At 46.3% G+C, this 13,408-nt stretch overlaps 1 protein-coding gene across 2 annotated transcripts in view; it reads right to left on the reverse strand.

The window, feature by feature from the left end:
• b4galt2 (UDP-Gal:betaGlcNAc beta 1,4- galactosyltransferase, polypeptide 2) overlaps positions 1-13,408 on the reverse strand; it is a 67,816-nt gene that overhangs the window by 12,751 nt on the left and 41,657 nt on the right. For both annotated transcript variants that reach the window (XM_031562895.2, XM_031562894.2), the window contains exons 4-5: positions 4,926-5,113; positions 2,025-2,147 (exon numbers count right to left, since the gene is read on the reverse strand). In XM_031562895.2, coding sequence (XP_031418755.1) covers positions 2,025-2,147; positions 4,926-5,113 — 311 coding nt within the window. The remainder of the gene's footprint in view (positions 1-2,024; positions 2,148-4,925; positions 5,114-13,408) is intronic.

Here is a 13,408-nt window from a genome sequence, read left to right on the forward strand (position 1 = left end):
CACATATGTAAGTCGCTTTGGATAAAAGCGTCTGCTAAATGACTAAATGTAAATGTAAATGTAAATGTATGTATGTATGTATGCGTGTATTGTATTAGATGTGGTTGTACTACATGTTATGTGTACAGCATGCTCCCTCCAGCTTGTAATGAGCTATAGGACCGGACTGATGGAGGAGAGAGTGGACAGAGCAGCACCCATATGCAGATTACTCTCACACAGTAGCATTGTTTCTCATGGGGTTGTTCAAGATGTGCTGAATACCCTGGACTCTGCCTGACAGGAAACTCCAGAGCCCTGTACTCCTACCACTGTAAAAGCCCTTCACTTTCATCTAATTCAGACACACAATGCAGTTTAACTTCTGCATCATTTTTTACAGGCTGGATTCTCATACAGTACAAGTCATACATGCATGTCACATGCTGAATCTAACCCAGCAAGCGGAAATCGGACACATCAAAGACTTCCCATGACACATCCCATTAATACGACAACCACTCCGCCAACACAGATAGCTACCTAATTAGCCATCACAAATGACACATTGGAAATACTATTCCATTGTACTCCCGCATCGGCTGCATTAAAAACAGTCTTGCTGAAAGAGTGCTCTTGGGGGAAATGTCGGAGCTTTAATTCATCAAAGCTATTGCAGCTATCGTGCCCTAAAAGCTTTTTTTTTATATCATCCTTGCAATCACGTCGGCTCTATCTGAGAGCGAAGCAGCGGGCAGAGAGATGAGTGGAGACACCTTTTATCACATCACTGGGACTCGGCACTTCTTTTCGGTAGTCAAGACCAAACTAAACAGCTAAAATGCTCATGTGTGAAAACAGTTTCTCCATGATATGCCCGTATCTTTTTTAATGGTGTTATCACATTTCAAGGGCTGTGTGTGTGTGTGTGTGTGTGTGTGTGCCTGCGAGCGTATGTGTTTGTGTGTGCGTGTGTGTGTGTGTGTGTGCACTGAGACAGCAAAGTCCCTCATCTGAGAAAGGAAGAAAAGATAACTGGTTCTAGAAAGAGCTATTTATTATCCTGACAGACTAATGTCACGAGAGGAGACAGCTCTTGTGCGCTTCCTGTAGGCGGGCGGGAGCACGTGTGAGACACTGACAGCGGGAGCTTCTCTGAGGTTTGGGAGCTGCCACAGGAGTGTGACAGCCTTGGCCGTGGGAAATAGCATCCCCAATGTTGAGCATGATCTCTCTCACCTTTTCTACCTTCACAGTAAAAACCACAGATATGGAAATGACATCATGTACCGCATCATTTCCTCTTCATAGACATTAACATAAGGGAGGCGGGGCCACATGTGAATGCTGAGGAGGAGAGGAGACTGCTCTTCTGTGGGGGGGGGGGGGGGGGGGGGGGCTCCGAGGAGAGATGGGAGAAGCCTAGCTTTGCAAATGATGTGTGACTAAGAAGCCAGTAAATTGTTTGTGACGTGTTCGTTTTTATCTCTTCCGTAATTCTTTGTTTTCCTACTTCATCAGCACCATTGTGCCACTGCTCTCAGCTGCTCAGAGAGTGCACAGCTGATAAATAATAATAATGACTAATGAATAATCTATGGCTGTTGCTCACAAGAGGAGAACCAAACAGGAAATTAAAGCCATCCCCATACATGTCTGAGTACAAATACTTGATTACCGACCGACAGACAGACACGGACAGACAGACAGACACAGACAGATGATCCTTGAAAGAATTTTGAAGTCGTTCTTTGAAATGAGAGTAGGTTTGTTCCCGTGTGACCAGGGGATGAATCTAGCTGATGCTCTGGGAAAACAAGACAGTGTAGCATCGCACGAGGAGCTACGCACAGACGAGAAGCGTCTGGAAGACTCTCTGCACAGGGGAGATAAAGAGATGACACGGCTGCCAATAACAAGTCTGTTTGCTACCTGTGCACAGAGTTTTATGAGCTTTCCCCCCATCAAGCACCTCACAAATCTTCCCTATCACTGCCTTCATATGCACTTCATGACATCCCCAGCGCACAACCCCACAGGCTCACCGGTTGTAGATGTCGTCGTCTTCCCCTCCCCATCCCCAGTACTCGTTGGGGAAGCCGTTGATTTTGAGAAACTGCTTTTTGCTGAGGCCGGAGACTCCACCAAAATAGCCCGCATATGGCAGCCTGTAGGGAATGGTAACAGAAAAGAGAAAAAGAAAGTCTATTAAAGCCTGGTGTTTGTCACAAGATCAGCACCATCACCTCTTTTGAGCAGACGTCTGCATGGGAGAAAAAACAAGCAAAAGATTTTAGATTGTTCTGCAGTGAAAACTCTGTCTGTGTGAGCTTCCTTCAGCTGGACAGCAGCTAAGCATTCTCCATCTCCATACTTTAAAGCCCTTTGCTGTACTTTAACTGCACTTGTTACACAAAAGTCTACAAATCGTAGAAGCTCGGAAACTTTCCCTCTGCTCTTGCTTTATCAGTGGAACTTGGGGAACCCACTGAAGCTCTTGGATTTGACATGATTCCGCCATGCATGAGCACACCACACGCCCAAAAGAATATCCCCAATCTCCTCCTGGGGGCCTGAGCACTGGTAAAATGATATCATATCTCTCTATCGCTCTCTCTCTCCACGACCCCTTCATTTCATCACTCTCTCCTGAGGGGATCAGAGCCTGCCAGGAAGAAAAGAAAAGAAAAGAAAAAAAACGGACTGCGCTCGCTCACTCACTCACCGCATACTGCACCACCAGACATACCCAACCCAAGCTTTTCAGGTCTCAGCAACGGGTAACAAAAACGAAACGGGAGCATTGAAAGCGGTGGGTACACACACCACAGGGTGTGAAGTGAGCAGAAGGAACGCGCACATGTCTCCCACTTGTCAGAAATGGAGGGGAAGTCTGCCTGGAGTCCGACACATGACAACACATGGCGCACACAAGGACATTTGTCGAAGCAGGGGGGGGGATTCACACATACGTGTAGACCGAGTGACACAGCATGCATATGCACACTCAGGCCCAGGACCACGATAAAGAGGCACAGAGAGGACATGAATGAATGAATGAATGAATGAATGAATGAATGAAGCCATCTGCTGTGGGGAAGTGGTCGTGTTCACAGACTGGCAAGAGACTTCACCAGACGCAGCCCACCGAATGCTGACTCTACAAGGCTGGGAGGGACATGTTGTGTGTCTGTGCCACTGAACAATGCTGACTCGCCGATACCTCACCGTCTGAAATATCCTCAGTTCCAGAAATTTCAATGTGGATCATCACACTTTCTCCAATGGCTGTTTTAATCATTTTTGCACATTTGGCTCTTTCTTTTTGCACTATTGTTGAAACAGAGAGAGGGGTGGAGAGGGATTTAAAATGTAAAATGTTATGAAGTTGATAAATTCCCAACCTAAAGGATTGATTCTCCCTGTTGCCCATCCTCCTTGTCGAGGGGGGCTTAGATCCTCAGTGAGGCCTAACAGCACTCCACTTCTTTCACAGCTCAACGCTCAGGCTGGACCTCCTCCAGTTCACTGGCATTAACATTCACTGGGGGGCTGTGCACACACCTATCTGTCCGCCACACAATAGCGTCTGCCCACCAAAGGACTGAAACCCTCTCAGTAACTACAGCACGGTGCTAATGGCATTCGGGAGGTAAGCGGATGAAATGATACGGAATGGCATTTTCCACCAGGGGCTACTCCTGTCAGCGGCTGAGGGGGAGCCTGGGGAGAGAGAGAGAAAGGGAGAGAGAGAGGAAGGGAGTGAGAGAGAGAATGGGAGTGAGAGAGGAAGGAAGTGAGAGAGAGAATGGGAGAGAGAGAGGAAGGGAGTGAGAGAGAGAATGGGAGAGAGAAAATGGGAGTGAGAGAGTAAGGGAGTGAGAGAGAGAGAGAGAATGGGAGAGAGAGAGAATGGGAGTGAGAGAGTAAGGGAGTGAGAGAGAGAGAGAATGGGAGAGAGAGAGGAAGGGAGTGAGAGAGAGAGAATGGGAGAGAGAGAGAGAATGGGAGTGAGAGAGAGAGAGAGAATGGGAGAGAGAGAGAATAGGAGTGAGAGAGAGAGAATGGGAGTGAGAGAGAGAGAGAGAATGGGAGAGAGAGAGAATAGGAGTGAGAGAGAGAGAATGGGAGAGAGAGAGAATGGGAGTGAGAGAGTAAGGGAGTGAGAGAGAGAAAGGGAGAGGGCATTGGCACATGTCTGTCAAAGGCCCCCGGGTTCAATAGGAGTGCGAGAGGAAAATGAAGAAGCAGCTGACTTTTGGAGAGTGCCAGCCGATGACATTTCAGATGGAGTTAGTGAGTAAATAACACAGAGTGGGAGAAGGCGGATGGGAAACTTGATCATGGTGGGGGTGGGGGGTGGATTTGAGACAGCACTTCAATTCGGCAAGGTAATTATCCCAGGATTGGAAAGTGATACCTAAAACGAGTTCAACAAAAGGCACAGTAATAGCTTTGATGAGGCGCCTCTCCGCCTCTCTTAGCCCCAGGGTCTGACGGAGGCAGGCAACGTGTTTCGGATGCGGCGAGGCCCCTCTGGCCCCAGCACAAAGACGGGAAATGAAGCCTCACAAGAGCAAAAGGCCAGGTTGCCTGGAAGCAGACACAAGACAAATTTCGTTTTCAAGTTCACCAGCGGCAAAACTTCAGAGGACCTTTGGCTCCACTTTAATTTTCCCGGCTATTACGACTTGAAAAGAGCGGAGGAGTCTCGCACTAAATAAGTTCCATCGACCCGGCTGCTTCCAAAGAAAGGCTATGTCCATCAAAATTGAAGTGCTTTTGTCCTAGTTCCAGCGTTCGCAGGTCTAAAAGCGAAAGACAGCATTCATGTTGCAATGTGCACTAATCTTTACTACTTTTACTTCTTAAAACACAGTCACACAATAACCAATTGAAAACCAATCAAAATGGAGGGAAAACAAAACAGAAGAGCAGAGGCTTACCTGAAGCCAAACTTGTCCATGGCGATGGCGAAGTGCCGTGGCTGGTCATAGCAGTGGTAGAGGTTGCGGTCATCCATGGGGATTAGGTCCACATCGCTAAAGATGAAGCAGTCGTACTCGCCGTCTTTCAGGGCTTCAGTGTAGCCCACATTCAGCAGCTTGGCCCGGTTAAAGGTATCCTCCCCCAACTACACACAAACACACACACACACACACACACACACACACACACACACACACACACACACACACACCGCACAAAGAGAAACACACACATACTTACATGATTTACTCGGAGACTGTGAGCTAGCAGAGGCATCACGGCTGTATCTACTGCAACCCCAAACTGAGACTGTGCCATAATGTGTGTGCCTGCTGACCAGAGGCGAGGCCTAGGGCACTGACCCTCTAAAAGCTTTACTGGTCACTGCAGGTGACCACACAAAAACTCAGACCTTCAATGCCATCTCTCACTGATGAACACAATCTACAAGAACGGTTGAGATTACCTAATCCTAAATATCGCATTATGCTTGTTTATATTAAAGTCTGTGCAGGCACAAAGTGACTACTGCTGGGTGACAGCAAGTTTTACATGTATCACTACTAAATATAATTATACCTGGATCACAATTTCTGGCAGCATGTTTTCCTCAGCTAATGCAAGGTATTTTAGGTAAGGCGAAGCACCATGAGTAACATTTAGCGGCGACGATCCTATGTGACAAATAATCCTGTGTAATCCACTAATACCTGAGATTTGACCCAATTATCTCCTGGTGAAAAATCCTGGCACAAATCCACAGGCATTTGAAAGGAAAAGCACCACCCCACTCTATTTGTGTCAGACACACATTAGCATATCTTAGGGTAATTCACCTTGCAGGCACACTGACAAGGAAGCACTGTTGCAGTCTTGCCACCATGGGGAGCAAGAAGGGAAATAAAAGATGGAAAAATCTTCACGTTCTTTTATTTTGCGAGGCAGTACAGCATAGCTACGACAGTATGCGTCCGACTAACATATGATACATACACATACCAACACCAGGCCCCATTTAACAGAGAGGGAAAATGGACATTACACATGTCACAAACATTTATGATTTAGTATCTAGCAGTAATGGGTAGTCATTCTGTATTGCTATGTGAGAACATTATGAATTGTTTCAATTATTTTTCAGAGGCACAGGAGAAAGGGAAACAATAAAAAAGTGAAAAAAGTCAACACAAATGCACAAATGTATGCATGAAATAAGAGAAAAAATGAGAGAACAGCCACAAACGACTCGTGTAGACACTGCGTTACTCACAGATGGTTTTGATGAGCCCTATGAGATTAGACAACTTTTTACAGATGCACATCGTCTGAAGCAGACAGAAGAGTGCACAACCTCACTCCCGGTCTTTTCGAGCCAAAAAGGCCACAGAAAACAGATGTTTACCTGAGACATCACTTTAAGGGGGAGGAGGGTGGGTGGGCACCCCCCCCTGTGGAAAGAGCTGGAGCTTTCATTTAGTCAGGAGTTATAAGACAGTACCCAAACAAGGTTTCTGCATATTCATTATCCAGAGAGGATGCTTGCAGTCTTGCACACCAACCAGCGTGACAAAGAGCCCAGTAAAAACCTGAACGCCACTACATTTGTCATAGTCACGCGGAGACTGATTGTGTTCAGTGAAGTATGAGGGAAATCATTTCCAGCTTCTGTTGGGTAAATAAACCATCCCTCTAAATACTCGATAGGCCCATACTGGGACGGGTTTGGTTGGGGGGAGCCCCTTGTTACTGCACTTGCGGCCGCACCTGGCTGGTGGCTCGTTGCTGCCCTGTGCCTAGCTGTGCATGCAAGCCCACTGAGAGGCAGTTAACCCCGCTGGCTCCCGCTTTCCTCCACTAGAGCTGATCTGAGCATCTGGCAGACCCATGGCCGAGTGTGGCCCTCACTCGCAGCGCTCTGCCCTGCACTGCACAGACCCCGGCAACACCGGCAGCATGCAGGGTAACAGAGGGGTGGGGGGTGGGGGCTGGGGTGGGGGTCTTTATCAGTCTCCAGCAGGTTGACCTTATCACCCAGCTGCACTATCGATGGCAGGCCAGAGAGAGTGGGCAAAAGAGAGAGAGAAAGAGAGAGAGAGAGAATGAAATGAGAATGAACTTGCATCGACCGCTGGTCACAGATACTGTGTGTGTGTGTGTGTGTGTGTGTGTGTGTGTGTGTGTGTGTGTGTGTGTGTGTGTGTGTGTGTGTGTGTGTGTGTGTGTGTGTGTGTGTGTGTGTGTGTGTGTGTGTGTGTGTGTGTCTGTGTGTGTGTGTGTGTGTGTGTGTGTGTGTATGCCACTACCTGCTCGTGTCTAGTTGGGGCACCTCCAGGAATCAATAATGTGAAAATGCACACAGTGTTCACACCGTTCAGCAGCTCTACTCAACCTTCTCCCGGCGGCTTCTCAGAACGCATGCAAATGCAACAGCCGTACAAGGAGCAGGCAACACGGCAACTGGAACCGGTCAAGGTAAACAACCCTTCCCCCTGGTGGTAGCAGGGAGGCTGCCCTAATTTAGAAGCAATGCCTCATTACAGCTCCGGCGAGCACCTGGCAGGTAGGGTATGATCCGCACGCCTCAATTAAAAAACTCTTCTGGCTGCCGTTTCCGCGGAGGAGCCTTTCACAGCTTAGCAACGGCCTCACGAGCGCCTCGCAAGCAGACTGATGAGGAGGCTTTGGCTCTCCGCCAGGCAAACTCATTTACAGTAATGAAAGGAGCGCATCTGAGCACAGAGGGTCCCCATCACACACACACACACACACGTGCGCACTTGCACGCGCACACAATAAGAAAAACAGCCGTAATTTCCAGGGATTCAATTTGGGTTTCATCAACAACTTCTCATCATGAGAAATATCAAACTGGCAGCAGGAAGGAGATGAAACTGACTTATCAGGCATAAGCGCACAGCCATCAGGTGCATCTATGGTTTCCTCTGCCGCTCATCTTGCAGCTAATTGGTGAATAAACACATTACAGAGACACCACATCCATCTTTTAGACCATGTGAAAGGGATTACAGTAGGTGGATGGCCAATGCACTTAATACCTAATGCCCTTCTGTGCTTACAGCTTACTGTAAATAAAGTTTCTGGCATCAATGCACTAATGTTTTATTTGATGTTTTCTAAGGGTATGAGTCACACTGGAGTATGCATTCCCAAAAAATACTATTTGGAGCAGAAAAGGCTAAGAGTTGCTTCTCTGTAGATGCTGCATTGATTTACCTATAAGTAACTGTGTTCTGTCTTTCCTGGGCACTCCCATTGAAGATGTAAATCATTAATAAACCCAGTTATGGTCCAGCGCTGTTTACAAATGCATTTCGGGTTAAACAAATGTTCCATTGGCCGTTGTACGGATGTGACAGGATAGGTCAGAACTGCATCACAGGAAGTTTGATTCTGATCTCGTCTGTCATTTCGCCCGGCCCCGGCCTCCAATCACCTCACCGGCCAGTGCAGGGCTTGCACAGCCTGGCCGCGGCGACTGCCTGTGCCGGAGCTAGTGCCGGCAATGAGTCGGCTCAAGATGATGGACAGCTCTCAAACCTCAGTGAGCAGGTGGGGAGTGCCACCTCACATATGACTCAAGCTTGCCCAAACTGCAGATGAATAGGCACAGAGAGTGAGAGAGAGAGAGAGAGAGAGGAGAGAAGAGAGAGAGAGAGACAGAGAGAGTGCGGGTTGTGCCTGGAACACTGTTCCATCTCTGCCTACAACCAGACGATTTGAACACAGGTGTCCTGTGCTAACGTGCTAAGACTAGACAGCGCATAAGATGGGTGAAGCAGACGGAGCCTGCTGAGGGCTGGAAATGGACTCTGGCTTGTGCTAAGCATGACAAGGGGTGACTGGTGTGAGTGCGATTCTGCTGTTGTCATTTCTGTCCGGAAGCACCCTCCACACAGCACACGCACACTAGGCTTTTTAAATCATCCTCACCCGACCCACTTGACAACTGCGAGCGTCTCACGCGACTGCTCAGCAAAGCACACAGGGAAACGATTAATCATATCCAACTGAGAGAAAAGACAGTTCTTTTTTTCAAGTTTTGCTCCCATCCTTTTTGTCCCGTTATTAGACATGTGTGATATAGTAGGAACCGTGTCACACTACCGCAGACCGCTTCACTACAGCACTAGAGCAAAGTCCCTCTGCACGCAGGCTCTCTGCCATAGAGATAAAAGTCACTGCAGTGGATGGGATCGCATTTAGCAAGAGGCTAACCATTCTCTGTTGTTGGCACAGGGCAGAGAAAGTCGTTCCCCTCTGACCCTGTCAGAGAAAAAAAAAAGGAAAGTGAATAAATCCAAGTCTAAAGAGATGGAAATCCATTTGAGAGTGTGACACAGGAGGCCTGTAACTTTTATGTGATGCATTAAGTTTGAAGGAGCACATTACACTGTAATGGAAAAACAATCCACCTTATGAGAGATGATATGACTATTACGGAATATAATACACAGACCTGCTGGAGGATGTTTCACTGAAGCTTTGTGATAATTCTGTGCAATGCTGCTGTAGTTCTCTTTCAGCAGAGAAAATGACTTGGATAAAACTACATAATATAGTTAAAAAAAAAATACAAATTAAAAAATTCTTCAAGAGTGCAAATCAAACTGAATGAAATATGCCGGCAGCTTTCCCTTGTGCCGTCCATGTGATGCGAGCTAATGTGAATTTAATCCCAATCACGGTTAATTAAATAAAACCTGGCCTCGTCAGACTAATCCTCCACCCAGGCATCATTTGGCCGGCAGGCTGAGCGAGGCCCTGCTTCATTGGCTGATGATTAATACCCACTGGCCTATCAGCTAGCGGGGGGGGGATTCAGATAAGAGTTTTACGGCAAAAAGGGCCCTCATAAATCAAAGGATTGGAGGAAATGTGGTGCATTTATGACAGCATGGTGTAGTGGGGTGATGTATTGAGACATTAACGCCATTCCTTACTCATGCCCTAACAGGGGTCGCGGCGTGCTGCCGAGACGGTGGGACTATGGCGGAAAAACTGCTTGGTCATTAGGTGGGGAAATGCCACCTGAGTCTGTTATTTCAGAGTGAGCGGTGAGTTATGACTTAGTGCACATTCTTTTACACTATAAATGTTAGACGTGACTTTAAAGCCTGAGGGGCTAAAAGCCTCATTCATATGTTCTGTTCATAACTCTCTTCTGCATGAAGCATTACAGCATTTCCAGAAACAATTACAGTATTTGCCTCAGCAATTTAAGGGACATTGTGGGAGCTAATGTGGTAGGAAGATACATATCCATGCCCTACACAGGCCACAGGTAAAAGTCATTAGAAAGCAACATAAATTCTAATCAATGATGACCGCTTTTTCAAGCACACCAGTTCCAACCCGTGCTATCCACCTGGCAAAAGCTACAACACCGTGCCAAATGCATGGCATCCTGAAATGCCCTGTGCATCAACCCCGTCATCCCATCATACAGGTCAGTGTCCAGTGCCACAGCCCTGCGGTGAGATCATTTTTTAATTTTTTTTTATATATTTTTTAAGGCAGACAGTGTGAGCGCTCAGCTCAGCTCTGCCTGGCTCAGGTCTCAAGAGTCAATGCTCCCCGGCGGCGTGTCCGGCGTACTCTACTGTTTGCTTGGCGTGTCATCTCCGCTCTCTCTGCATGGCTGACCCTCCACTGGGGCCCTCCTGCCATTCCATAAGGTCGTTTCATAACTGTGACATCCCTGCTCCACTTGTACTGAATTAAATGTGTAAGTGTTTGCACTTGAATGTGTGTGTGAGTGAGTAAGTGAGTGAGTGAGTGTATTTGTGTGTGTGTGCGTGTGCGTGTGCGTGTGCGTGTGTGCATGTATTAAGCACTATCGCTCCACTAATGCAGGTAACCTTGCGGTTCACTCTCATGGAAGTTCATGTGTGTAAAAGCAGAAGGAGAGAGAGAGAGAGAGAGAGAGAGCACCGAGCTCCAGGCACTGAGCTCTTCCCAGCAGACTGACAGGGGAAGCATGCGACCCACTCCTGTCCTCCTAAGGGGCATGTCAGTAAAAATACAATATGCTCCGGGTAAAAGCTTCACAACACCAAGAGCCATATGTTATGAGCCCGGAACTGGGAGTATACCTACAACCACCAACCAGAGTGGAGATGGTAACCTGCTGACCCCATTGGTGAAATCACCTGACCTCTCGCTAAAAGCTACATTTATTTTCCAAGTAACAAAAAAAATTAAAAATCCATTTTCTGAGCCATGTAAGCCTGGCAAAAGCAAATTATGAAACGGTTATGGTGTGCTCCTGTGATGAAGACTCTTGCGATCTAGAGCCGATGATGTCATCTGGCACACGCTGTTCTCTGCCATATCCTGAAAAATGAGACAAATCAGGGCATTAATGATGCCCAAGAAGAGCCATCAATCTGCCTGGCTCCCACAACAGCACTGCCAGGATGGGTCTGAGCGTCGGGATTGGGCAGGTCAGTGTCAGGTTAGGGTGGAAAACTCATTCCTGCCAGAGCTTGAAGGTAGAGGACACAATGCTGATTTCAGATATTTTGACAGACGATTTCAGTTTTTGTCTGAACATTAAGGTTTTATTCTTTACCGAAGCAGGACTGTGCCAATACAGGGAAGTGTCACCGTGAAGCCTCCACTTCAAAGAGAGCTCTCGGATAAAAGCACATTTTCATGTAAAGCAGATATTTCTTGAAGAAGTGTATGTGCTTTAAATGCTGCATGAGTTTGATGATACATTTGCAAAATTGCGAATGCAGAAATAACATGGATGATACCATTGCCAGAGGGCAGATTTGACATTTTTGTTCTGCACCATTATTGATTTTACAAAAGCCTTTAAATTCAACAGCTTTCAGAAGTAAAACAACATTCCTGTCTGAAGAAATCCTTACACACATTTCGGAGACATTTATAGTTAATCTGACACAATTAAAATGCCACAGAACTTGACCTCAATTTTGCACTGCTTTAAAGGTCAGGAATTATTCAGAAAATCCTTTCCGTGCTTCTTGCTTTAAGCGGTTATCTGCAGTCTGCCTTGGAGGATGCCTTAACACCACTGATAGGCTGAGGAAGTTAAATATATTTAACCACTACTGGAAATATCTCATCTTTCCCAAAACCGATTTGCATCAATATTATTACGCACAACTTTCCCAAGTCGTAATGGGACCAATCAGCAGATGTTTCTATTTTGGTGGTAAACATGTTTACCAACCCTCTCCTAGGTCACTCCACCCCAGGTCCGCATATCCCTGGCAAAGAGCATCACACAGGAAAAGCCTATTTCACAATTTCCATCATGTTCCTTCATCAACGAGAGAGCGGGTCCTGTAATAACCCCTCAGGGTCAGCTCTCTACAGCTCTCGTCCCCCTCCCTTGTCCTCATAGAGAGAGTGATGCGCAGTCCCTCCCTTTCAGACACCGTTAAGACATTACAAAGAGGACAATTCTACAACGGTTTCATAAACTGTATATGACATCATTAACACTAGTGCAGTGTGCAAGTCCACTCTAGACTGTTTCATAGTATCTTATGAAATGTTGATGCTCTCTGCTTATGCATTGGAGCATGACCTCCAAGAATTAAGGCCAAACAGACAAATTAGTCTTTCATTTTAGTAGAGACTGCGGAAAATTAGAGACTCTCAGATCACTTCTGCCGTTACAAATACCTAAACCACATTTTTTTTTTTTAAAGCAAAAGCTTTTACAACTGCATATAAACCATGGTGTTTTAAAAAGGGAAGAGCTTTTGCAATTTGCAGTGCGTTTAGGATGACCTTTTAATTACCAATCTGTTAGTCCTCAAACCAGTGAATTACAGTTAGAAATGTCATGAATGGTAAGCACAGACACTTTCTCCTTAGACCCACCAACATACACCCCAGCAGCACCCCTTTGGAAAATGGACTGGGCAAATCTCGCTCAGTGCCATCAGTGCTTTTGGAATTCTGTTCAGTTTTCTTTAAACAAAATGATACAGGGTTACTAGTGATTATTGTTCTTAAAATTAACAAGAATTTCTGAATTTGGAATAGAGTTCAAAGGCATTTAATGCATGACATTTTACTTCAACTTAGATTTCAATAACATTCTAGCATTGATGAAATTACCATATCAGAACTTCACCACCACAAAATCATTTTGTCAAGTAATTTTGATTGCAAAAATCTAAATTGAGCTAAATCCTGGTGGGGCTGAGCATACTCAGTCAGCAAGTAATATTGGTGCGACAGTTAAGAGAAGAATGATGACCATAAAACTGTGATTGGGCATGTGAGGGGGACAAGACAAGATGAATAATTCCAGCCATCGTGTGCTGAGGGTAACTAGGGCTGCCCGATCAGCTGATGAGAAGAACTCTCTCTCTCTCTCTCTCTCTCTCTCTCTCTCTCTCTCTCTCTCTCTCTCTCTCTCTCTCTCCCCCCATCT

This window comes from Clupea harengus, chromosome 25 (assembly GCF_900700415.2).
Source record: "Clupea harengus chromosome 25, Ch_v2.0.2, whole genome shotgun sequence".
NCBI lineage: Eukaryota > Metazoa > Chordata > Actinopteri > Clupeiformes > Clupeidae > Clupea > Clupea harengus.